The sequence below is a fragment of the Neurospora hispaniola genome (genome assembly GCF_033458365.1).
Source record: "Neurospora hispaniola strain FGSC 10403 chromosome Unknown B0T23scaffold_6, whole genome shotgun sequence".
NCBI lineage: Eukaryota > Fungi > Ascomycota > Sordariomycetes > Sordariales > Sordariaceae > Neurospora > Neurospora hispaniola.
Genome location: NW_026944411.1, coordinates 3,123,120 through 3,145,819, shown reverse-complemented (window position 1 = coordinate 3,145,819; position 22,700 = coordinate 3,123,120). Strand labels below are relative to the sequence as shown.

At 52.8% G+C, this 22,700-nt stretch overlaps 5 protein-coding genes across 5 annotated transcripts; 2 read left to right on the top strand and 3 right to left on the bottom strand.

Annotated features, from left to right (window-relative positions):
* Positions 1-5,971: 5,971 nt before the first annotated feature.
* B0T23DRAFT_398021 (glycoside hydrolase superfamily) lies at positions 5,972-9,028 on the top strand (the record flags this gene model as incomplete). The annotated part of the gene is made up of 6 exons (XM_062838331.1): positions 5,972-6,181; positions 6,237-6,362; positions 6,419-6,677; positions 6,731-6,950; positions 7,009-8,802; positions 8,980-9,028. 6 exons carry the CDS (start codon positions 5,972-5,974, stop codon positions 9,026-9,028), a joined length of 2,658 nt encoding a protein of 885 aa, XP_062691206.1.
* Positions 9,029-9,542: 514 nt separating this feature from the next.
* B0T23DRAFT_203135 (uncharacterized protein) lies at positions 9,543-15,145 on the bottom strand. Its single transcript, XM_062833417.1, has 6 exons — positions 12,952-15,145; positions 12,561-12,869; positions 11,677-12,474; positions 11,424-11,607; positions 11,214-11,340; positions 9,543-11,143 (listed from the first exon to the last, which is right to left on the bottom strand). Exons 1-6 carry the CDS (start codon positions 14,845-14,847, stop codon positions 10,006-10,008), a joined length of 4,452 nt encoding a protein of 1,483 aa, XP_062691205.1. The 5' UTR covers positions 14,848-15,145; the 3' UTR covers positions 9,543-10,005.
* Positions 15,146-15,723: 578 nt separating this feature from the next.
* B0T23DRAFT_203133 (uncharacterized protein) lies at positions 15,724-16,769 on the bottom strand. The gene has a single exon (XM_062833416.1). The coding sequence runs from the start codon at positions 16,552-16,554 to the stop codon at positions 15,754-15,756; it is 801 nt and encodes a 266-aa protein (XP_062691204.1). The 5' UTR covers positions 16,555-16,769; the 3' UTR covers positions 15,724-15,753.
* A 615-nt stretch (positions 16,770-17,384) lies between these two features.
* B0T23DRAFT_363089 (calcineurin-like phosphoesterase-domain-containing protein) lies at positions 17,385-20,345 on the top strand. The gene is made up of 2 exons (XM_062836316.1): positions 17,385-18,186; positions 18,277-20,345. Exons 1-2 carry the CDS (start codon positions 17,842-17,844, stop codon positions 20,182-20,184), a joined length of 2,253 nt encoding a protein of 750 aa, XP_062691203.1. The 5' UTR covers positions 17,385-17,841; the 3' UTR covers positions 20,185-20,345.
* Position 20,346: 1 nt separating this feature from the next.
* Positions 20,347-22,471, bottom strand: B0T23DRAFT_422207 (uracil-DNA glycosylase). The gene is made up of 2 exons (XM_062839792.1): positions 21,654-22,471; positions 20,347-21,499 (listed from the first exon to the last, which is right to left on the bottom strand). The coding sequence occupies exons 1-2, from the start codon at positions 22,103-22,105 to the stop codon at positions 20,641-20,643; spliced, it is 1,311 nt and encodes a 436-aa protein (XP_062691202.1). The 5' UTR covers positions 22,106-22,471; the 3' UTR covers positions 20,347-20,640.
* Between the last annotated feature and the right edge of the window lie 229 nt (positions 22,472-22,700).

Sequence of the window (22,700 nt, the reverse complement as noted above, 5' to 3'; positions counted from 1 at the left end):
CATGTAGACTGGCTGGCAAACTGGTAGTAGTTGTATCTCTCGTTGGGTGGGTTATCCTTATTCGTAAGTAGCGTTGTGTTGTGTTGTGTTGTGTTGTAAGTTGGTATATGTGTCTTATAGAGAGGTTAGGTTGCCTCTAGCCTCAATCACACTCGAAGTTGTGAACCGGCCGGAAGGAAGCATTGAAACTTTTGGGCTACTCGGACCAGGCAGTCAGCTGTTTATGTGTAGGTATGTGCTCCCGAATTCCCAAATCTCAGAGCTACGATGCAAATGGAGAGAAGAGAAAAGAGTCTCGGAGTGGTCTCACGGTAGGTCACTCTAACGTTTTAGACATAAGCAAAATACCTACCTAAGCAAGTTGTCTATTAGTATAAAGTTGCTGTTTAAAGCATGTATGTAGGTAGATATATGTGCAGTGGAATGAATGGTGTTTCTCAGCCCTTGTATAAAATGGATATAGCGGTTACGAAGACTATCGGAGTCTGCACAATATACCTAGGTAGGTACCTACCTCTGTCTACCTACCTGGAAGAGAACCCGCAAATGCAAGGTACCTACCTAACAGGCAAGATGAACAGGAACAATCGAAAGGGAACAATTTGCCAAAATCGACGGCAGTGATTGTATCCTCGGCTACTCACCTTCCTTCTCGCTTCGTATCGATTTCCTTCAAGTCCCCTGTGGGAGTAAGCTCCAGTCATGTCCCTGCTGACGAGTGCAGTTACCCCCAATGAACGAGAGGGAAGCCGAGTTCAGAACGGTGCCATCGCGAGAGACCAGAGATGTAGTCTACCTAGGCGGAGACCTACCTCTTGCAAGCCGTCTTGATGATATCATGTTTGTTAAACGGAAAACCCCCCTGATGAGCTGGTTAACTACCTAGGTATCTACCTAGCCAGCCAACCATGGACGCACGCATTCGGGCGTTACGATATGGTTGACACAGATAGTCCGTTCTTTGTGGATGACCAGATGAGAAGTGGAAAGTAAAATTGAGCAGCGATTGATAGGAACAGTCATAACGATTGTAGAGAAGTGGAAATTGTCACCTACCAGGCATGGTCAAGCGAGGTGTCAGGTTTCACCCAGCTATGTCAGGGTCGGCTTGCTGTTTTGGGGATAACCGAGGGCTCGGTTGGGAGTCTACTTGTCCAGAACCACTTGATGAGACAGAGTAGTGAGAGGTGAAGTAGGTGAAATGGGTGAGTAAAGTCGTCCTTGGCGTCTTGGAGTGTATGGTTCCCCAGATAGAGAAGCCGCTATTGTCTCGCAATCCTCCGAGATCCAACAGTCTGGTACAACAAGTCTCTGCGAAGCAAGACTGCGTGATACACAATATATACAAACAGGTTGGTGAGCTATCGAGATAGCACGCTATCTCGGAGAGTGCATGATATACCAGACTAGATATGGAGCACAGCTCAAACGCAAGAGAGAGATTCATGTTGTTGGACATGCTTGATGCGTGGTTCGTCTTGTGAGAATGCGTGTCCTTTATCGGTATTTGATCGGCCACTCGGCACAAATTGCCGAAAGTGGTCTCTCTGAAGCGGTACGACATTTGTCGGAGGCGGACCATTCGCTTATCGGGTCTCTTTTCCGACTTTCAAGTTCCAATAAGCGCCTCTCGGCGAAGTTCCTGAGGTAGCAATGCGAGGAATAATGGGTAGTGGCCGCTTCGGTTGGCCTCGCCAAATATCTCGCTTCACTTGAAATCGAATGGTGTAGAGTTGGCAGTTCTGTGGGGGGCGTTCAGTTACAGCCTTCGAGAAAGGCAGCGGGGAAGATGAAACGCAGATGATGGTGTAAGCCATGTGTTTCTTCAAGTGTACGACTGCATCGCAAGTTTCGATAGGGCCCAATGAAGAATAAAGTATTCCAAATGAAGAAGAAATCATTGGAGGATCGATCGATTGTTTCTTTTAAGAAAATGTCCGCGTGACTTGGGTATCGTATGATATACAGTTTAACCGCAGTATCATGAGGATGAAGAGGCTAAATGCAGTCGCAGGAACCTGAGAGACACTGCAAAGAGCCGCAAAGTTGGAGGACGGAGGACCTGAGTTTGTCGATCAAAAGAGGGTCGACGCTTGAGATAGGTTGAATGGGCATCAAGCTGATAGTCCAAAGGTAAGGTAACAATAAAATGGCCGGGGGGGTATTGGGCGAGACCTTTGAGATGTCGATCTTTCTTCTCTTGTGCTCTATGAGACGACCTGTAGGTTAACGTTAGCTATCATGAGCTTGAGTCGGAGTTGGGCTTTTGGGAGCCGCAAGTATCGAGATTCCTGGTGAATATCAGGACAAGCCACAACATAGCGGTACCATTGCAAAGAAAGAAGTGTGAGTTCGATAACACATGGATGTTTGAAACTTAGTAACATGAGACAAAGGGCTTGGGCCATGCATGTGTCAAGTGGTTGATACTCCCCATCCCCCGAACCATGACAGACCTGGCCTCGGCCACTGAAACGAGATGGGACTGAGTAAACCCCTGGGTGGGAAAGGCATCTCGGTACCACACTGCCGACGGAAGAATCTTCCGAATGGCCGTTGTGTATGATATGCCTGTCTATAGTAGATGTGAGGTAAAACCTTGCTGCGTGCGTAAATAGTGACAGGCGGAAACTTGGGCCTGGTGGAGAGCGTGCAAGAGGGTGGATGGCATTTCACGTAGCGAAGCCGACTCTGAAAGCTTACCTCGCAGTGGTGAAGCATTTGGTGGGGTTGGTTGGTAGAGTTATAGCGTCCGTTCGGTTTGGAGAAGGAGGAGAACCAAAAGTGAGGCTATCGTCGAGGACTCTCAACGAGGTGGCATTTTACCCTAGCCAGGGCCATGTGGTTTGGTTCCCCCATGCCAATTTTTTATACACATGGGTTCAGCCATTAGAAAGAGAATGAATGCAGAGGATGTGTGATTCCGAGCCCGATTTGGAAATCAGTTCGGCGTGATGAGGAGGAGTGTAAGTGGAGGGTGTACTACCTTGGCTCAAAGGATCTCGGCACCAGAGAAGATAAAAGTATGGATACGCGTATGAAAGAGAGTCTAGAGGCCAAGACTTTAAGCGCGCCGTCAAACGATGGGAAGGAATAACGTAACGACTTGTCCACGTCAAATAGATGACCTCGCTCAACGGTCAACCGTGACATCTACCGAGGAGTCCTTGGACCTCGATTGTGTAACTCGTTGTGAAGCGGAGTTACAAAGAATGTTGACGTCGGAAAGTCGGAAAGTTCTTGTTGCAAAAAACGGACAGAAACAGATGTAGGGTAGCAGTGGTGATGAATGAGGCTCCACGGGGTTTTGATGGGCGGTGTATTTAACAATGAGTGTGAACGCAAGCATGTGAAGTGCCCGTTCCTCTTTTGAGCTTGGAAAGTTGCAGAGATTTCTTGTGGTCTTTCCTAACTATCCCTGGACACCTTCCCCAGTTGATATCAGAAGTGCCCCTGAGTGCTGATGTTTCACCAAATCTCTCTCTCTCTCTGCACTTTGGGTTTCAAAGGCAGGAATGGACAGTAAGGAAACACACTCGTTTCGGTGTTTCTTTTTGTATCTTCCACATCCCAAAAAGTACAGTCTATATTCTCTCTTTTTAGCATCAGGTCCGATAAAATAACGACGAAAGAGTGATGGTGCGACTGGTCGACCTCATGATTTCCTGAAACAGACCAAAGCAGCAATCGACCGAGTGGAAACGCCCACTGGAACACCAGCCGCGACCAATGTAACAAGAAAAAGCCCAACGTCGTCGGATCGGGCAATTCCCAGGGAACAAGCCCAGATCATGACCAAATCGAGTAAGGGGGCAGGTTACATGCCCCAGACGCTTGGAATGTCGGATGAGCCGCCCACATGTCCGGGCTTGGCTGCATTCTGTTTCCGCTTTTTGCACTTCCATGTTTGCAAATCCAATATGTCCAAGATGGACATTGCGTATATCTCCGGCCGGCGACCAGAGAAAGCCCGGGGATTCGAGCGGCCGGATAACAGAGGGGCGAACGGCCCGATGGCACGGGGGATAACGCTGGGGCCTGCTCCATTGATGGGCAACGACAACAATTCGTCGGCGTGGAGACAGCCGCCGTCTGAGCTTACGAGTCAAATCATGGCTCGGGGAAACACCGGTAATGCTTTGGTGCTCGGAACCGACATTGTCGAATGGGATCCGATAAAATCCTCAAATGCTGGAGTCGAAGACGGCGGTGGTGGAGGAAGACGGCCCGGGATGCCGATTTCAGGTCAACGGAACGGGCTGCCGGACGGGCGATAGATAAGCAAGTCTCCTGCTGCGTTCTGTTTACTTGCATCTCCCCGTTTGACGCCATGTTTCTTGGCAACTCTTGTCCAATTTCCCCAACAAATCCAAAACCCCGTCTCTACTCTTACATCGTCACTCCATCGTCAATTCAACTCCAACGTCAAGCCAGTCGACATCGGATCACATGCTATTTACAAGGTTCAAGAGACCACGCAAAACGTCAAAGTCGATCCTCATTTCACACCGAGCCATGGTGCGAGGATACTACTGCCATACGACGCAGCATAACGCAATGCAAAGATCCCGGGCTCTCATCAACCTCAGCCGGCCCTGCCTCCGCATCGACAAGGGAGTCAAGGGACAAGGATTGCCAGTCAACACTACGCTACAACTTGCAGCTTCGAAACCTCTCTCTCCAACCTGGCGGAGTTAAGCCCAAGGGTTGTAGTAATGGGCAACGGAAACGCCGTTGAATGGGACCGATAGGTTGCCACGCCAGACGCCACATTTTACCGATCTGCAGGCCCAGCGACACATTCACGGTGTCGTCCAGATCCCCGACTATCTCCAGCTTCACTCTCGTGCACCCTGACAGCAGAGTATATCTGCTCAAGTGTTTAACCCGGTCTGGATCTAGCCACCAAAGGACCATCGCGGACAAGAGCGACTGTGACACATATCGAGAAATATGATGCCGTCTCACTCTTCAAGCGCTTTCTTGGCATCGAGTGATGCAAACAAGAATGCGGATGCCCCAGGCTTGGCTTTACGCTAGGAAACCGTGGAAATGATGCCTAACTGAATGCCCATTATGACGGGCAAAGACAAAGGATGCATATATGCAACATAATCGTGGAGAGAGACTAACAGACAGTGCCTCTTCCCGGGTTGATACTCACCAATATCATCCGCTCCTACGGTCCGTCCCAACCGATATGGCTATACCCACTCGAGCTCAATAATCAAGGTCACAAAAGCAAGCTCTCTACACCTCTCGATCCATCTACACTGCAAGAAGCTACCGTTAGACCCAGCTCCCATCCGGCCCACTCCTACACCCCCCACGCTGATCCGCCTTGCCGATGTTCCTTTCTTCTATCCTAGCAATGTCTAGCTTCCTTTCCAGGGCAGATCGGGTCGATCAGTTCTCCATGCAACTCGGCCATGCTTCTTCGATCAAGTGACCTCTTGACACTTGTATCTAGCGTACGGTTGCCCTACCCACGGGACCCCTGAGCTACTTTTTCTTCCCCCAAGATTACGCTTTGGATAAAGTCACCTTGCTTCCCGAAAGCCCCTGGCCAGGTACAAGTTAATTTGGTACATGTTGAGCTCCCACCATCCCGAGTTAGCCTGGTATTGCCTGTACGTACACTCTCGAACTTCTGACCCGGGTATGCTTACTCAGATAAAGAGCGGTTAATTCTCGGAAGTAAGAATGGAGGGTCGCCCCACATGTGCCCCGGTTGAGAGTCCCGGGGAAGTTGTATAAACTACCCGTCTCCTCCCGGTTCAAAATCATGTAGCGTACTCCGACACTCTTACCTGTTCTATCTGTCCCATTGTTTTCCATCTGTATTTCAAGAACGCTTGCTGAATACTAAACATTGCTCGACGATAGACTCCCCTCGACGATTCATTGGCCACTCTATCCGTTGAGACTTCTTACACCGAGCTCTCACTCACGGACTTCAAGATCAGCCAGAATGACTTCACTTTCCTCGATCGCCGTTGGGGGAGGCCCCTTTGAGCGGGATACCGATCCCAATGCCTCCCCTGCCAGCAGCATCGACAGCAACACTACCCCCGATACCGACTTCACGCCCATGGGAAGCCCGTTCCAAGAGGTGGTCGTGCCCAAGAACAAGAGGTTCCTGGCGAAGAAGAAGTTGGCAAATCTGACACAAGAGGAGAAGGTGCGATATTCGACATATTTTCCAGCGAGACCGATAGGAAGCTGACAAGACACAGATTTCCCTCCTAACTGCCGCAGACTTCTGGAGGACAAAGTCCATTCCGGAGAAGGGTATTCCTGCAGTAAAAACAAGTGATGGACCCAATGGTGCCCGAGGCGGTATCTTTGTTGGCGGTACCAAGGTGAGTTTACAACCATCAAGCTGGCCAATTTTGTTTTAGTGCTAATCCTCAAATAGGCTGCATTATTTCCCTGCGGTATTTCATTGGCCGCCACATGGAATAAGGCCCTCCTCCGCGAAGTAGGCCGTCATTTGGCCGACGAAGTAAAGGCTCGTCAGGCCAACATTCTTCTCGCACCTACGGTCTGCATGCACAGGCATCCTCTGGGTGGAAGGAACTTTGAGTCTTTCTCTGAAGATCCTCTTCTTACTGGCAAGCTTGCCGCTCAGTATATCAAGGGTCTTCAGGAGAGGGGTGTGGCTGCTACCATCAAGCGTGAGTTCCACCCGTTTATTGACCTGAAGAGGTATAAAGCTAACATAAGACAGACTTTGTTGGCAATGAGCAAGAGACACACAGATTGACGGTCAACTCCGTGATTGCCGAAAGGCCACTCCGTGAGATTTACCTACGGCCATTTGAGATTGCCGTCCGCGAGGCCAAGCCATGGGCTGTCATGTCTTCTTACAACCTTGTAAATGGGGTTCACGCTGACATGAACACCCACACCTTGAAGGAGGTTCTTCGGGATGAGTGGAAATTTGACGGGTGAGTGACCACCATTACATCTCCTTGAGGGTAACAAAGTCCACTAACACCGAGACAGTGCTGTCATGTCCGATTGGGGTGGCGTCAACTCTACCGCGGAGTCCATCAAGGCCGGCTGTGACATCGAATTCCCCCACTCCAACAAATGGCGTTATGAAAAGGTCATGGAGGCCCTGAACAAGGGCGAACTCTCCCAGGCTGACATTGACAGAGCGGCTGAAAACGTCCTGACTCTTGTCGAGCGAACAAAGGGAAGCGATCTGACACCCGAAGCTGCGGAAAGAGAAGATGACAGAGAGGAGACCCGTGAGCTGATCCGCGAGGCTGGCATTCAGGGTCTCACCCTTTTGAAAAACGAAGGCTCAATTCTGCCCATCAACCCCAAGACAACCAAGGTTGCCGTCATCGGCCCCAACGCCAACCGAGCCATCGCTGGAGGTGGTGGAAGTGCCAGCCTGAACCCCTATTACACTACCCTGCCTCTTGATAGCATCCGCAAGGTTGCCGAAAAGCCTGTTACCTATGCCCAGGGCTGCCACATCTACAAGTGGCTCCCTGTTGCCTCTCCTTACTGCTCCGACAAGACTGGCAAACCCGGTGTCACCATCGAGTGGTTCAAGGGTGATAAGTTCAAGGGAGAGCCCGTAGTCATCCAACGACGAACCAACACCGACCTCTTCCTCTGGGACTCTGCTCCCCTCGCCCAAACCGGCCCCGAATGGTCCGCCATCGCCACCACCTACCTCACCCCCAAGCACTCCGGTAAACACACCATCTCCTACATGTCCGTCGGCCCCGGCAAGCTCTACATCAACGGCAAGCTCTCCCTCGACCTCTGGGACTGGACCGAAGAAGGCGAAGCCATGTTCGACGGCTCCGTCGACTACCTCGTCGAGCTCGAAATGGTCGCCAACCGCCCCGTCGAACTCCGCGTCGAAATGACCAACGAGCTCCGCCCCCTTTCCAAGCAAAAACAAATGGGCATGACCCACCGCTACGGCGGCTGCCGCATCGGCTTCAAGGAAGCCGACCAAATCGACTACCTCCAACAAGCCATCGCGGCCGCCTCCTCCGCCGACGTGGCCATCGTCATCGTCGGCCTCGACGCCGAGTGGGAATCCGAGGGGTACGACCGCCAAACCATGGACCTGCCCTACAACGGCTCGCAAGACCGGCTTATCGAAGCCGTCGTGGCCGCCAACCCCCGCACCATCGTCGTCAACCAGTCCGGTTCACCAGTGACCATGCCCTGGGCCGATCGCGTCCCTGCCATCTTGCAGGCGTGGTACCAAGGCCAAGAAGCAGGTAACGCCCTGGCCGACGTCCTCTTTGGTCTGCGCAACCCCAGCGGAAAACTCCCCTGCACGTTCCCCAGACGTCTCGAAGACACGCCGGCGTACCATAATTGGCCGGGCGAGAACCTCGAGGTTATTTATGGAGAAGGTCTCTACATTGGCTATCGACACTATGACCGCTCGAAAATCGCGCCGCTCTTCCCCTTTGGTCATGGTCTTTCGTATACGAAGTTTGAGTATGGGCGGCCGTCGCTGTCTAGTCGCGTGTTGAGGGAGAATGGAGTTATCGAGCTGTGTGTGGCGATTAGTAATGTGGGGGAGTATGATGGGGCGGAGACGGTGCAGGTGTATGTGAGGGATGAGAAATCCAAACTGCCGAGGCCGGAGAAGGAGCTGGTGGCGTTTGAGAAGGTGGCACTGGAAAAGGGGGAGACGAAGCATTTGAGGATGGAACTGGATAAGTATGCTGTGGGGTATTATGATACAGACAAAAAGGGGTGGGTGGCGGAGGAGGGGAGGTTTGTGGTTTTGGTGGGGAGTTCGGCGGGGGATATTAAGTGAGTTCTTTTTTTCTTTTTTTTTTTTTTTCTCTGTTTTCTTTTTTTTTTTTTCTGATGATGATGATGATGATGATGATGATGATGATGATGATGATGATGATGATGATGATGATGATGATGATGATGATGATGATGATGATGACAGAACTGATTTGCTAACTGTACTGGCTATAGGTATTCTGTGCCATTTGAGGTTAAGCAGACTTTTACTTGGGTCTTTTAGATCTACCAACCTACCTACCTAGTCGAAGTCGAACCGTTTTGTCTAGTTCTTGAGTGACATAGATAGGCCCGAACGATGGAATCAAATATGCCACGCCAATAGGTACCTACCTAGCTTTGGCTGTTTGTTTGTTTGTTTGTTTGTTTTTTTCCCCCTTTCCTGCCGGGAGGCTCCTTTGCTGCGCGCTCCTCTCTTATTAAACAATAATCTTTTAGGTACCTACCTACCTAGGCATTCTCCAAATCTCCTTCGAGCACGTGCTTCACATAGGCAGGTACCTAGATAGCAAGAAGGCTCGATATTCTCATAGAAAGATCTCTGCAAATTTCATTGATACCTACCTACCGCTCGCTGTCTTGCAAGAGAGCTCGAAACTTTGCAAAGAACAACGCTTTCATGATTGGATGGATGGTTTAGCGCGCGGTGGTGGCGCGCCGTTGCTATACTAGAGGTATAGTTGCCGGGCTCAGGTGTCATCTTTGTCTCTTTTTTTTTTTTTTTTTTCTTTTTTTTTAAGCTTGGTACTCCTAGGTACCTATATACTGTAACGAGATCTATCCCGGATTGTCTCCCAACTGGCTAGGGGGCAAGGTAGGTACGGGTCGGAAAGGCATCAACAAGATTCAATATGGCATATAAAATTTCCAAAATACCTACCTAGCATATGCAAGGTAGAGGTAAGATTACGCTTTGGTTTTGGCCCTAACGGATCAATTGAGGTATATAAATGCTTGGGAAAGTTGACTGACTAGAGGTCTGGAACCAACGAACAAACCAGTATTGGACTGTACAAGCATGGATGATGAGATTGAGGAGGAGGAGGAGGAGGAGGAGGAGGTTGAGATCCAGAGTCCGTTGCCCCTATTCTACATAGAAGGACTGCACAAAAATAGGTAAGTAGGTAGACATACGCGATGTAGCTGGCATACAAGCATCCTCCGTACATCTTACCAGACAATGCCTCTCGAGTCTCGAGCCTAGTACAGCCCCCACTCGACATCTTGACTGTTAATGTTGCCCTTGCAGTCCATGAGGCCCTTGGCGCCGACCTTGCCGCTGCCGCCAAACTTGTTGACGGAGTCAGTGATGATATCAACAATGTCCTGGGCACCGACGTGGAACCAGCCGTTGCCGTGCTTGTTGAGGCCTTGAATACCGAACTTGCACGCGCCATACTGCACGAGCTGGTGCTGTTGGCCATTCTCGACCGTCCATTGGCCCTGGGTGCCCTGGATATTGTGGACGATACCCATACAGTCGCTAGTAGAGGGGGACGCATCGCTTGTCTGGTCCACGAAGGAGGAGGCCTCACAGTAATCAGGAGACGGCTTAATGTAGCAGGGATAGTTGTCCACGTCGCTGCTCACGCTAGTGTCCGACCAGGCGGCAAAGGCGATCGAGGCGCTGCACACCGGGATGCGAATGAAGCCGGGAGTGGTGACGTCCTGGTTCATGAGGCTATCGAGCGAGCCGCCGCGGGTAGGGTCTATCTGCTCCCCGCCGTTCTTGTTGCCGTTCTGGATGTAGGTCCTGACGGCGCCGGTGATCAGGTCGGACACCTTGACGCCGCCAAAGCGCGTGCCGTCGAGGGTGTCGATCCCCGGCGGCGCGGAGAAAGTGTTGGGTCGACATACCACCGCCTCGTCGCCGCCACTACAGTCCTCGGCGGGACCTGAAGGGTAGGCGAGGTAGTACAGCTTGCCGTTGTAGCAGCCCGCTGTCTTATGCTGAGTGTCTTTATCAAGGTACTCGCCCATAGGGTCGACCGTGCCGCAGTCAAAGCCGGAGTCCATGATGAAGGCCGTCGTGCCCGAGACGGACCAAATGCTCGGAATGGCGAAGGCAAAGAAGGCCTTGGAAATGCTGGCCCTCACCTCCGTCATCAAGGGAGAGTCGACCGTTGTATCAAGGGCATCCCTAATGCCGGAGCCACCACCGCTGGCGAAGCCATCAATGAAATGACCGTTAGCAACCAAGCTCGTCAGCAGTTCTACGTTCTCGGGTTCGCCGTTGAATAGCTGCTTGAGCGACAATTCAGTGACATTGGCCCATGCGCTGACTGCGTTACCCATGTAATCCGAGAAGGCGTCTTGCTTCTCGGCAGTCCAAGCACTCCTAGACGCATGATGGTTAGCACACATCGAGGACGTGACACTCATTAGCAAGGCGAGGTGGGGTTTCTTACTTGCTGCCTTTTGTGCCCGTAAGGGTTCCGGCAATGGACGTGCCAAAGGAAACAAGCGCCTTAGCCGTGCCCTTCCAATTGTCATATGAGACCGAGTTGGCTCTCCAGTACGGCAAGGACTTGAGAGCTAGGTACAATTTGACGTTAGAATAACTGGGTAAGACGCCATGAACAGCGGCATAGGCAAACAGGTAGAAACCAAGGACTTACCCGTGTTGAAGAAGGCGGACACGCCTACGGTACCCACTAGACCCACGCACGCTAGGAGAATCCCAAGCCACGAGTCGTCAAATTTCTTTGGAATGGGAGCAAACTGGTTCTCAAAGTCCTTCAGCACCGGGTCTAGTGATATTGCGGCGGCCTGGTACAGGGCGGTGACATAGGTGGCGTAAATCTAGATGAGATGGTTAGCAAATGCTACATATGGGTCACCAACAACCCAAGCTTTCCACTTCACACGTGCCTCATGGATGATGACCATAGAGTTCCAGATCTCATATCCTACGGCGCCAGAACCGCCGCCCTCAAAATTGCTGCTGCACTGCACGGTCTGCTCGCAGTTATTACTCAAGGCCAGCGAGCCGCAATCGGCTATGGGAGGCCCGTGGATGGTGTTGGAGACGCCTACGGTGAATTTAGTACCTGCAGGCTCCTGGTACTCAGTCCACACTTTCATGATATCCCTCCAGGCGTCGGATCCGTCCAACATGTTCCATCGCTCTTGAGGGGGTATGTGCTCGGCATTCTGTATCGCCGGGTCGGTGCATTTAAGGTCGGTCCAGTTGCCGTGGCGGTCGCCCAAAGCGTAAGGGTTGTCGCCTCTCTTGATGCTGAGCCTGAAGGCGCGCCAATCCTTGCTGATTGAGGGCGCATCGTGGTACTTCTCCAGGTCGGTGGCCCAATTGCTGGTACCACCCATGCCCAGCCCCTTGTAGATTGCGGTACGGGCGGTACGGATGCTGTCATCCATGAAGGCGACCCACTGGTTATTATCGTAGACCACGATGCGGCTGTTGCTACTGCTGTCGATGAAGTTCTGGTTGACGCGGCTGGCGTTGTTCACGATGATGTCGTTGATCTCAGCGTTCGAGATGTAGCCCGCCGTATCGGTACAGGGACCCTTGGACGCGTCGGATGCCGTCGCTGAGCCGGTAAAGAAGCAATCCTTGCTGTAGCAGCCGGCGTCAGCCATGTTGAAGGAGCGGCCATAGCTGGAGACACCGACGACGACTTTGCCCGAGTCCACACCGGCCTTGGTGATCTGGAGGAGGAGGAGTCAGAAGGGGATCAAAGTACGTACACACTGAGGGGCAAAGGGTCTTGGAATATGTCGGGCACTCAACTCACCATAGCTAGAGCCGTCTTTGTCTCGGTCAAGTTGACGTGGCTACGCAGGCAATTGCCGTTCGCACAGCCTTCTTGCGACCACTTATTACCGTAATCCCATTGGCCGTGGAGATCATAACACATAAGTACTATGTAGTCGACCACCTTGGAGATTCGAGCGATGGGAAACTGTCTGAGGTACCAGTACGATGCCGGTGCGGCAATAGACACGGTCTTGCCGGGCAACAGGTTCTTCAGCACAACCAGGAAGGCGAGGTAGTTGGTGCCTTCGTCGTCGGCGCCCGGTGGAGGACCCGGGATGTCCGGTTCCTGGAAACAGTTAGCAGCGCTCCGTGGCTCGGGTCCGCAAGGGAGGAGGAGGAAGAAGAAGAAGAAGAGGGAGTGTGCATACGCCAGGGTATTCCCAGTCGATATCCACGCCGTCCAGGCCTTTATCTTTGACAAAGTTGGCGATATTGGTTGCGAGGGTCAAGCGATTAGCGGCCGTAACTCCAGTCCGGAAGATGCTGTAAGTAGCGGCGTCTGTCGAGAAGGCCCAGCCACCGAAGGATATCACGCGGTGGACGTTGGTCATGCTTCGGAAGGCTTCGAACTCGTACGTACTGATAACATCGCCCGCTGATACTTTGAAGTCCGGGGTAATGTCACCAAAGGCAAAGTGTATGTGGGAGTACTTGTTGGTATCGATCTGCCGCACGTCCTGATATAGACAACTGCGGCCGCCCAAACTGTAGGCTTCATAGTAGCCCAGACTGATCCACTGAGCGGGCGGCTTACCCTTGACCACGTTCGTGCCGCAGTTGGAGATGCAGCCGTTGGTGTTTGGCTTGGCCGTGCCGGGGGCGCCCGTATTTGTATCAGTGCAAAACTCGGCCGTGATGCCGCACTGGCCCCAGACATCGCAACAGGCGTTGAGTGGGCATGGGTTGAGCTTCTGTATGTCATCCATGTTGTCGGGCTTCTTGGTCCCGGGCTTCTGCGGTCCGCATACGGCATTGGCCAGCGGGGCCGGCATGGGCGGCGTGCCGTCGCTGAGGTAGATGACTGCCTGGGCCATCAGTCGACTGCAGCCGCTCCATCCCCACGTCTGCTTGTTGAAGCTCTCGATTTGGTCGACTGTCAGGCTATGGGCGGCCGCGATGGCCGAACACGTATCGTCCTGTACAACGGCGTATGATGCGCACGATCCGTCGCTGTTTTTCTTGGGCGTGAAGTCGGGCAGCGTCCCGGACGAGCAGCACACGTGTTGCAGGGGCATCAGCGAGGAGCAAAGCTTCGAATCCGGGTTGTACTTTGTGAAATCGCTGGGCGAGATGCCGCACTTGGTCGCCAACTTGGCGCAGCTGTCACCCGAGGCCACCTGGATGGTTCTACATTCGGCGCGAGTCTGTAGGTGGGTGCCGCGAATCGCCCGCAAGGCTGTACTGGCGCTGTAGGTTGAGTTGGTGGTTGCGTTCGACGGTGACACCAACGGCGTCGTGAAGTCGACTGTCGCGGGTATGTTCCGCACCGTGTCGAAAGACAGGCAAGTAGCGTTCTTCCATGACCGAATCGCCTGCTGTACGGGGGTGAAGGATGTGTTGCTCGTAGCGATGAAGCCCACGATGTGGTCGCCGTCGTAGTCGTGCCCGCACAGCTGTATGGCCTTGCTGCCGCCCGTGTTGTTGGCAGCGTACAGCGCATTCTCGAAAGCAACGAGTGCGTCTGGCGCCGTGGACTGGATGTTGACGTTCTTGCCGAGGTAGAGGCCGGCAGTGCCAGTGACGGTTTGCACGAACAACACCAACGACTGCTTGTTGTCCGAGGTATAGCCAGCTGCCAGAGCGCGCCGCACCGACCTGGACAGACTGCGCAGGTCGACGCCGTGATGGGGAGCCGTCTCGTTCCAGCCGCCAAACTCAAGTGTGACGTTGGTCGGCGTGTGCGTTGTGTCCGCGTTCGCCTTCATCTGGTTCATATCCGCACCAGGCTTCTGAAGCGCACCGTACGACGTGCAGGCGTAGATGCGATGTCCCGAGCTGCCGTCATCCACATCGTCATAGATGGAGAAGTGGTAGAAAACCGTCTCCTTGCAGTGCGCCACCTGGCTCAGGCTGTGGTAAGCCGGCCAACTGCCCGGATCGGGCCCCGTAACACTGCAAAGCGTGGGGCAGTCGTCTCGCCCCCGATAGGATACGGAGGCCGGTTGCCGCAGGTTTGACATTGGCGACCCGGCCTCCACAGTCCCAAAGGAGAGGAAGAGAGCGGCCGCACTGAGGACCGTTGCCGCCCGTGAAAAGAAGGACATGATAGTGATGAGGACCAAGAAGAGAAGGGATAGATAGGACGATTCGATGGAATCATGGAAGCAATATGTCTGCCGGGGCCTCCTTGCCTAGCTGCTCATCGAGCTGCCTTGCCTTTTGTATAAAGAGGCCAACGGGGACTTGTAGACGGATCACCAACCAACATCGACACGATCCAATCCCATCGAAATGTGGAAGCACGTTCTCATCAGAGTCCTCCAGCCGCGGTAGACTGATCCTTCAGCACACCACGCAGTTCATGGGTGGAATTGCAAGGGCCGTGATGGACATGGTCCATATGCCGGTCAACGACATGTTGACATCGTTGCCACTTGACAGAACCAACATGTGTTCGTTCCGGATGCTTTTAGAATCATGCGAAATGAGGTGCGAGAAGCGAAAGAGACGTTGGCATGCAAATGCCACTGTGCTTTATAAAGGACTAACACTGGCGCGTATGTAGTCCGCTTGTTGGTGGTTTGTGAGGTAGGGGGTTGAAGGGTGAAGAAAGCAGGGTGACAGCGCCAGAACAGAACTAGAGGTAGGTACTAGCCTCCTATGTAACTCGGATCGGTGACTGAATTTGATATGGCTGTGAAATGCGAGTAAACGGGCGTCTCTCGAACCGGACCTCGCCGTCCCTTCCTTCACCAACGGACAGAGGTAGCAGGACGCCCCTGGAGGTGAGATGTCTCATAATAGAGTTAAGAGGCACAAACACCCAACTGCTTAGTGTAAAAGTGAAGGGAGTGAACATGGGCACAAGGCACGAAAGAATGGTTGTGAACTTGTTGATTGAAGAACAAGAAAAAGAGGAAAGGAGAACCGGTGAATATGAGTGCATATGAGACGCGAGTAATATATATGTGTGGATCGACAAGCATCTTGCTCAAAAGACTATGTCTGCTCTACAAAAGCTGCATGGCAACCAAAGCCGCGACGAAGCCGCTTAGCATGGCTGGGAACCCAGCCTTTGTATCCGCCGCCGCCGCGTTCTGCTTGCTGGGACAGCTCACCAAGGGGCTGACGGCATCCGCGCATGCCGTGGCTGTGAGGGCGGCCGAGATGCTGCTTGCTGTGGCCGAATCCACGTGGACTGCACACGGGTCGCCGTCCACCAGGGGCTGCACGTCCGAGAGCACGGCGCACGAGTTGCGGCCGTCGTACTGCGCCGGATACACGTCTAGAGTGCCCGTGAGATTGAAGGCGAAATGGCTGGCGTTGGTACATAAGGCGCTGTTTGTCGTTGCCCCCACGAGGTCGGGGTTCGGAGCGCCGTTTGCGATGGTAAATGTCACACCGAGGCTACGGAAGCCACCGCCGATAAAGGGCAGGCCCCCGTGGGAGCAGTTGCGGGCGCCAAGCTCCCACGACAGCATGTAGGACGTCGGCGCCCCGTCGGCTGTTGTGTTGAGTGTCGAGATATACGTGTACACAAAGGTGGGCTCGTTGGAAAAGTTGGTCGACTTCAGGTTCAGGGTAGAATCATTCGCGTGACTGAAGGTGCTATCCCAGAGCAGCAAGTCAAGGGAGGGGTCGAGCGACGAAGCCAGCGCCGCGTTCTGGAAAGCGAAGACGATGGGGAAGAGTATCGACGGCGCATACGTGTCGTTGCGTGGGAAGATCAAGTCCACCTCGACCGTCGCTGGGAAGGTGGCTGCTCCAACCTGCATTGCCCAGAGCAGCACGGCTGAGAGGAACGCTGACATTGTATCAACTGGTCGGAGAAGGGATAGTGATGATGTTGAAGCAGTGATAGAATCAAGAGAGACAAAGGTCGGGTGAAGAGAGAGACGAGCATAAACTCACAAAGTTGGAAGGAAAGAGAGTTATGGGCATGGCGGGTCCAACGTTAAGCGAAGCTACATGCGGCTCTGTCATACTTGGGATCCAATCATGGCGTAGCTCTCGGCCACATGTTCAACTTTTCTAGACTCTAATAGAGTAGGTAGCATTTTACCCAGACGTAGGACGGGAAATATCCTCACCAACGTTGGCTTGAAATCCTTGACGGCGAGAATATCCTACAGATGCCATGTCAGGCAGTCGCCATCGACACATGCCACGGAGCAAGTATAAATGGCTCTGATGAGGACCATGACCACGTGGTCCATCTGCCTCTTCCTATAAGCCGTGGTCTTTAAAGGCCTGGCTTTTTATCAGCTAGGCGGCTTGTCGAGCTTTTCATATCTCCATGCACTGATTGTATGTGGTGGGACAAAAGAATCGTGAGGATTTACCCTTTTATAAGTGATCTCGTGAGGTTAGTATCCGGTACTCAAGTGTCTCAACCTCTCGCTTGTTTGATTGGGGTTGGGCTGGTTGGTGCAAGTGTTAGTATGTACGTGGCAATAGCACCATGTTCTTAACAGACCTGTTTGAGGTAGGTCCCCATATTCACCCATGCATGGCATGGCTTGCATCTTGTTCCTGACTCCTGAGTGGTCAGGTCAGGCGGCCCCGCTTAAGCCGAAGAAGAGGCTGGAGGGCGCGCGGGACTTGGCTGAACTGTCAATGACTCCATAAACAATAACAATAACAACAATCTACACGTTTCTCTTATTGAATTGCCATTTGACAAATTCATGACTGATTCCAACATTTGTCATTGCAAACTGATAGTGGAGTTGCCGATACCCACTGATCTGAGGAGCCTCAAGTGGAAAGGCTGTTGACAAACTCCACCACACAGTAGCACAAGACGCGGGAATCCACAGATCCACCCGCCCGCCGCGCTCGGCTCTGGGGCTAGACCAGGAACAGCAGGGCAGCTCCCCCATTTCCACTTTAGTTCCCACTGCACCCCTGAATTGCCCACATCCACATCCACATCAACAACAACCGCGCCCGAACAAAGCCTTGCCACGTTTCGTTTCCTTGGTTGTTCCAATTTGGTTTCAGCATTCAACTCCCGATAAACTACCTAGGACAACATAAAAAAAAATATCACTTCCCCCGACACAAACCGGGAATGGCTACACTGAAAACACCCCATCATGGCGCCATCGTATAGTAGCAACGGGGGCTACGGCTACAGCAGCTCATCCTTCCAACCCAAACACCGCCGCTCCGACTCGACCTCGTTTCTCGACGACCTGCGCGCCTTCCTCGCCCACTCGTCCCGCTCCGCCTGGCGCTTCTGGAGGGAACGCGGTCGCTTCATCGCCTGGGCCGCCCTCATCAATGCCGGCCGAAGACTGCGCATGAACCTGACGTATAACCGCCTGTTCAGCTTCCCGCACTTGTTGGTGGCCGCGTGGATCGTGGTCTTGCTTTGGGGCGAGAGATGGGTGTTTCATTCGGCCGTGGAGGAGTGTGAGTGGGAAAAGTGGGAGAGATGGGTAAGAATGACTAACCATATTTCCTGTTGTGTATGGGATAAGGAGAAGGAGAAGGAGAAAGAAAAGCTGCTAATAATCGTGTGACTATAGCCCGCCGGCGCGAACCCCCACCGCCTCGTTCTGGTGGCCGATCCCCAGCTCATCGATCCTCATTCGTACCCCGGCCGACCGTGGCCACTGAACCCGTTGACCATGACGATTGTCGACAACTATATTCGCCGATCTTACACACAGATGCAATCGCAGCTTGATCCCGATACGATATTCTTCCTGGGCGATCTTTTCGACGGCGGACGCGAATGGAAGACAGCACATGGAGATTTCAGAGACCCGGAATGGGGTCCGCATCCGAAAGACGAGCAGAAATACCTAAAGAGTTGGAATAAAAAGTATAATGAGTTTTACTGGTTGAAGGAGTACGCGAGGTTTGGCGAGATCTTCTTTACTCCGTGGCTTGAGGCCGGGCAGAAGCCGGAGAACGAACATAAGAGGAGGAAACTGATTGCCAGCCTTCCGGGGAACCACGACTTGGGATTTGGTGCCGAGATCAAACTCCCCGTGAGGAACAGGTTTGAGGCGTACTTTGGCGAGGGCAACCGCGTGGATGTGGTTGGAAACCATACGTTTGTTTCGGTCGACACGGTCTCGATGAGCGCTGCTAGCTTGTCGGAGATTGCCAGGCAGGATGTACAGCCTATTTACAAACCGACGGAACACTTTCTCAACCAAGTGAAGTGGACGAAGCAGAAGGCGGTGGAGAAGGAGCTGCGGTATCTGAGGGGAGAGGTTCCCGAGGTTAAGCTCCACCACAGGATTGAGGAGCTCAACCAGGCCAACTTCAAGGATCAACCGCGTCTTATCAACGATGAGAACAGCCAGAAGGTTCCCGACCTCCCGACGATCCTTCTCACCCACGTCCCACTCTACCGACCACCCGGCACCCCATGCGGCCCGAAGCGCGAACATTGGCCCCCTACACCACCGCCCAAGGGTCAAACCGAGCCCGTATTTCCCGACCACCGAAACGCCATCTCCGTGTATCGAGGCTACCAATACCAGAACGTTCTCGACGAGAAGCAATCCATAAGCTTGATCGAAAAGACCGGCAACGTCATCCACGCCTTCTCCGGCGACGACCACGACTACTGCGAAGTAGTGCACGCGCCCAACCAAGGTTCAGTCCGCGAAATCACCGTCAAATCCATCAGCATGGCCATGGGCGTGCCCACCCCTGGCTTCCAAATGGTCAGCTTATACAACCCGCTCGACCCCGTCACCGGCAAGCCCCTGGCAGGTGACGGCCAACCCACGATGCAAACCCACCTCTGCCTGCTCCCCAATCAAATCAGCACCTACCTGCACTACGTCGGCCTCGGCATTTTCTGCGTCATCCTCCTCACCATCCGCGCTTTCTTGGTCCCCGTCCTCAACCTGCCCCGATTCTCCCTTGACTCCGACACCGACAGCCATCCAAGCGGCATCTCCATCCTCCCCGTCTTCAAAGCCAAGCAAGAAGATTACGACGAATACAGCCTTCCCTCTGCCGGATACTCGGCCTCATCCAAGTACTACGGCTCCTCAGGCACTTCGGGCGAACGACGAACTCGTACCGCGTCCGTCAGTTCTTCTTCACTAAAATCAAATAATTTCAGAAACGGGCACAACGAAAAGAGTGGAAGTAGTAGTGGGAGAAGCAGGAAATCGAGCGTTTACAGTAATAGTAATAAATCAGTCAAAGGGTGGTCGTGGGGTGGCAAGCATGGGCATCATCATTATCATGAGCCGAGGATTGAGATCCCGGGGGAGAATGAGGAGGATCTGTATTATGGTGGGGCGTTTACGAGTTCGAGTTCTTCAAAGTGGAGGGCGAGGCAGAGTAGGAAGAACCAAAAGCCCAAGACGGCCATGGGCGTGGTGGTGACGGAGCTGTGGACGACGGTTTGGAGGGTGGCGTGGATGGTGGTGGTGGTTTTTGGGTGGTTGGCTTGGAAGGGGTGAGTTGGCCCGTTGCATTGTAAAGGGGAGGGAATTGAAGATTGGGGGAAGTAATAAAGATGAAAAAATGGTTGTAGCGGGTGTGAAAGGGATGTTATTTGATAAAACCATCCAGGGGCATTAAATAGGTGCCGGTACATACTATGAATCTTATCATATTCACATGGTTTCAACAACTGGACCGTCTTTATACTCCGTCGCATTTGCTCATGACGAGGCGCCTTTTTCTTGATGCTCTGTGTAAACTCGCCCGAGCTAGACCTTAAAAGCAATACTGACAAATAACTCCGAACACCAACCCTGAAGAACCGAAACATACAGTAAGTACCCTTTGCCCAAGTCCAATCAATAACTCGCTCCTTGGTCCCACAACAGCCGCATAGGTATACAAGACATGTGTAACCCAGCCCGCAGATTCAAATATATGTGCAAGCCAATGGCCCATGAAACACCCAAACATCAGTCTTCCTCCATCTTCTCCGTCTGCTCCTCCTCCTCCTCAGGAACAGGAACAGCATTCTCATCACCTCCCTCCTCCCCCTTATTCTTCTTCTTCTTCTTCACCAACACCAAATCCGTCTTTAACTCCTCCTTTCCACCCTCCTCCGTCACGACCTTTTCCACAACAGCCTCAACCTCCTTCAACCCCTCCTCATCAAAGATCTCTCCTCCTTCGAACTCATCCTCCTCTTCCTCCTCTTTTTTCCCATCCTTTCCCTCCTTCTCCCCAATACTATTTCCCTCCTCCTCATCAGCAAATATCGATTTTCCCTCCACCAAACTCCAATCCACCCTTCCTTCCTTTCCATACCTTCCTTCCAACCACTCATTCCCCTTTTTAAAATGCCCCGCATCAAAAAACCCTCTATGCGCACTCAACGGACTCGGATGCACACTCCTCAACACCAAATGTCTTTTCCCATCCACCTTGGCCATCCTCTTCCCTGCCGGCGCTCCCCACGCCATAAACACCACCCCCTTTTTCTGTCGCTCATTCACCAGATCAATAACCTTTTGCGTGAACCGTTCCCAGCCGCGGTTCGCGTGGGAATTGGCTTCGTGCGCGCGGACTGTGAGGCATGTGTTGAGCAACAAGACGCCGCGGGTTGCCCAGGGGGTTAAGAGCCCGCTCTTGGAAGGCGGGGGGACGAAAGAGGGGTAGTCTCGTGAGAGGCCGATGAAGATGTTGCGGAGGGAGGGCGGGGCGGGCGTGGGAGGCCGCACGGAGAAGGAGAGGCCGTGGGCTTGGTTGTGGTTGTGGTAGGGGTCTTGGCCGAGGATGAGGACGCGGACGGCGGGGAGGGGGGTGTGGCGGGACCTGTGTGTTTTTTTTTTTTTTTTGTTAGTGGAGGGGGAAAAAAAAATGAGGGAAAAAGGGGGGGGGGAAAGAGGGAGGAAGAGGAAAAAGAGGGAAAAAAAAAAAAAAAAAAAAAAAAAAAGGAAAAACAGAGGGGGAAGAGAGGAAAGCGTACCAACTATATATATCCTCCTTGGGCGGGAATATCGTCTTGGTCTCCCACTCTTTCTTCAAGAACCTTTTCAAGTCCAAAAACTCCTTGGTTACAATCTCCTCCTTCAGATGCGCCAGCCAACTCTCGTCGAGGGTATCGATCTCCAGCTGCAAAAGGTCGCGTTGCTCGGGCGTCAGAGAAGCTACCCATTTCTCCTTGTTGAACTTTTTGGTTACGGTGACTGGGTCGGGGGTAGCGGTAGTAGTAGTACTACTGTTGCTGTTGCTGAGCTGACTTTGGCTGCGGCTGGTTGATCGGGTGGTTGTGGTTGTGGTTGTAGGAGAAGAATTGAGTGGGCCGCCGGGCTTGGGAACACCAAAAAAGGACATGATGTTGCCGTTTGGTTTGGGCTTTTTGGCGTCGGAGGAAGGGCCAGGCTGGGAGGAGCCGGCTTTGCGTTTGAGAGAGGACATTGTTCTGGGTGTGAGAGGTCGTGGTGGTGGTCGTGGTGGTCGTGGTGGTTTGTGGAAAAGAAATGATATCCGCCGACTTTCAAGATGGCCCAAAGATGCCGTGAGGTTCCTTGAAGCCGTGATGGTTGATGACCTTGAGGGTGAGAACTTGTTGATCAAGTGCAAAGAGACGTTGTTTGAGACGGTGGAGTGAAGTCGAGACTCCAATCTGAGATTTTCTCGAGTGGAAAATGTCTTTTAGATTCGGGCACTCTTCAATGGGATAATAATAGCTGGGGGGGAAAAAGCACAGTTCCTTCCTCTGTTTGCTTTTCTTACAAATGTTATCAACCACCTCGCCCAATTGAAGTGACGACGAAACAACGCTAAAAAAAAAAAAAAGCAAAAGCGCGTCTTCACTCTCCAGCCCTGCAAGGTTCTCTCTTCTCCAACAAGGACGCGACTTTTGGCGTCATTGTTCATTCAATTAAGACTCTAGTCTACGTCTAGTCGGCCCCACCGATGCCGCCGTTGAAAGCGGATCCCGTCCCGCCGCTCCGCATTGGACCTGGCCCCGCCTGCCGAGGTTAGCGCAAGTGCTGGAGTCAACTGGATC